The sequence below is a fragment of the Acanthisitta chloris genome, unplaced genomic scaffold (genome assembly GCF_000695815.1).
Source record: "Acanthisitta chloris isolate BGI_N310 unplaced genomic scaffold, ASM69581v1 scaffold2291, whole genome shotgun sequence".
NCBI lineage: Eukaryota > Metazoa > Chordata > Aves > Passeriformes > Acanthisittidae > Acanthisitta > Acanthisitta chloris.
In genome coordinates, this window is record NW_008657423.1 from 11,259 (window position 1) to 13,598 (window position 2,340).

The following is a 2,340-nucleotide window of genomic DNA, read 5'->3' on the forward strand; positions in this document are numbered from 1 at the left end:
AACTTCTGCTGAAACTTCTCTGAGATTCAGGGCTGCTGATCCCAGTGTCCTTTCCTCTGTCCTGCTCCTGGGAAGGTGCAGCAGGTGCTTTGGGTTCATGGATTTCAGCTCATCTCTTTGCCAAACACCCACAGCAGCAGGTTGGGGTGGTTGGGGCTCCCCTGATGCCCTTTTGCTTGCTGCTAGGCCCTTCCCAAAGGATTCCCCCTGCCTGCAGACCTTGGCACCCCAGGGGCGAGTGTTCCCAGTGATGGCATCATTTTATCAGGAGTTCTGGGCTGAATGAGCAGGGCACCTCTCCAGGAGAAGGGTTGGACTGGGAAATGCTTCTAGAGGTGGATTGGGATCCCTTGGTGAGGCTCAGGCCTCTGTAGCCCCATCCTGGGCACACCTGGTGGTTCATTCCATACTGTGTGATCCCTGCTCCTTGCCAAGGCTTTTGGCTCTGGCCTGAATCTGTGCTAATTCAGCTCTTCTGGGCTCTGCTTCTGCTCCTTCCCAGAGCAAAGGTGAGCAGAGATCCATCCTCACCTGATGCTGAGGAGTGCTGATGGCAGGCAGGTTGCTGGGCTTAGGGACAGGCTCAAGGGACATGGAGAGGTGCAGGGATATGGAAGGCACAAAGATATAGAGAGGCACAAGGGATATGGAAGACACAAGGGACATGGAGAGGTGCAAGGACATGGAGAGGCACAAGGGACATAGGCACAGGGGCATGGAAAGGTGCAGGGATGTAGAGAGACACAGGAGACACGTAGATGTCCTTGCTGCCAAGCAGGCCAAGCGCCAGCTTGCGACACATCCCTAGGGACTTATCCCATGCATTGTGATGCCTCCAAGCTCTGCCTCATTGCCTTTTCCTCCTTCTCCACAGCCTTTTGCAGAGAAGATGGCGGGTGGCGTGGATGGCCCCATAGGGATCCCATTCCCTGATCACAGCAGCGACATCCTCAGCAGCCTGAACGAGCAGCGAAACAACGGGTTGTTGTGCGACGTGGTCATCTTGGTGGAAGGCCAAGAGTTCCCCACGCACCGCTCCGTCCTGGCAGCCTGCAGCCAGTACTTCAAGAAGCTCTTCACCTCAGGGTTAGTGGTGGACCAGCAAAACGTGTATGAGATAGACTTTGTGAGCGCAGATGCCTTGTCGGCGCTGCTGGAATTCGCCTACACCGCGACCCTCACTGTCAGCACTTCGAACGTCAACGACATCCTCAACGCCGCCACGCTGCTGGAGATCCCGGCCGTAAGGGATGTTTGCACGGATCTCCTGGACAGGAAGATTCTGGCCAAAAATGACCAGATGGATACAGTAGATCAAATTGATCAGAGGAACCATCTCAGAGCAAAAGAATACCTGGAGTTCTTCCAGAGCAATCCCGTCAATGGCCACCAAGGCAGCTTTCAGTGGACCAACCCAGAGTTGAGAGACCTTCAGAGACTGAACTTCCGAGGCCAAGAGGAGGAGGAGGAGTCAAACTGCAACGGCCTGGACTTCTACACACAAGCCCCTGCAACTGAAAGACCAAAGGCAAGTGACTGTGATCCTGACAGCAACCCAGCCATGTGGCTGGACAGGGAGGAGGAGGAACCAGCACCTGGAGGCATGTTTTCCCCTTCTCAGAACGGACATTACAGCAGCCGTGGCCTGGCCACCCCTGGAGAAGAGGAGGGAGGGACCCCCAGGGGCCCTCTGGACCAGCAGGAAGCAGGTGACTCCCCCAGTTTCATCCCTACTGGAGCAGAGACAGAGGATGATGCGAGGGAGGTGGATGACTTGGCCGCCAGCGCTTTGCTGCAGCAGATGATCAACTCGGTGGGGCGACAGCAGCTCGGGGACGACGACCGCAAGGACGACGACGGAGTGATGGATTATTACTTGAAATACTTCGGCAGTTCGAACGAGGGTGATGTGTATCCGTCCTGGTCCCAGAAGGTAGAGAAGAAGATCAGGGCAAAAGCATTCCAGAAGTGCCCCATCTGCGAGAAGGTGATCCAAGGCGCCGGCAAACTGCCGCGGCACATCCGCACCCACACCGGGGAGAAACCCTACGAGTGCAACATCTGCAACGTTCGATTCACCAGGTATGGAGCCACGGGCAGGGCACAGGGGCTGTCACACAAAACCAGCTCTTCCCTTTCCCCAGGGGCCAGCACAGGGTTCCTGATGTTATCTCTCCTGCTCAACTCATTTCCATCTTAACAGGCTAGTTGGGGATGAAGGGCAGAGTTTTCCAGAGACACGAGCAATTTGGGTGGCTGACACTTGAGATATCTCAAGGGGCCTGTCTTGATAGCCAGTGCCACACCATCCCACTGGCCTGGATTGCTGAGCTCTGCTGG

At 55.9% G+C, this 2,340-nt stretch overlaps 1 protein-coding gene across 1 annotated transcript; it reads left to right on the forward strand.

Moving 5' to 3' along the window:
* Window positions 1-880: 880 nt before the first annotated feature.
* On the forward strand, window positions 881-2,082 carry ZBTB7A (zinc finger and BTB domain containing 7A; the record flags this gene model as incomplete). Its single annotated transcript, XM_009084686.1, has 1 exon — window positions 881-2,082. A coding segment is annotated over exon 1 (1,193 nt), but the record flags the coding sequence as incomplete, so codon positions are not given.
* Between the last annotated feature and the right edge of the window lie 258 nt (window positions 2,083-2,340).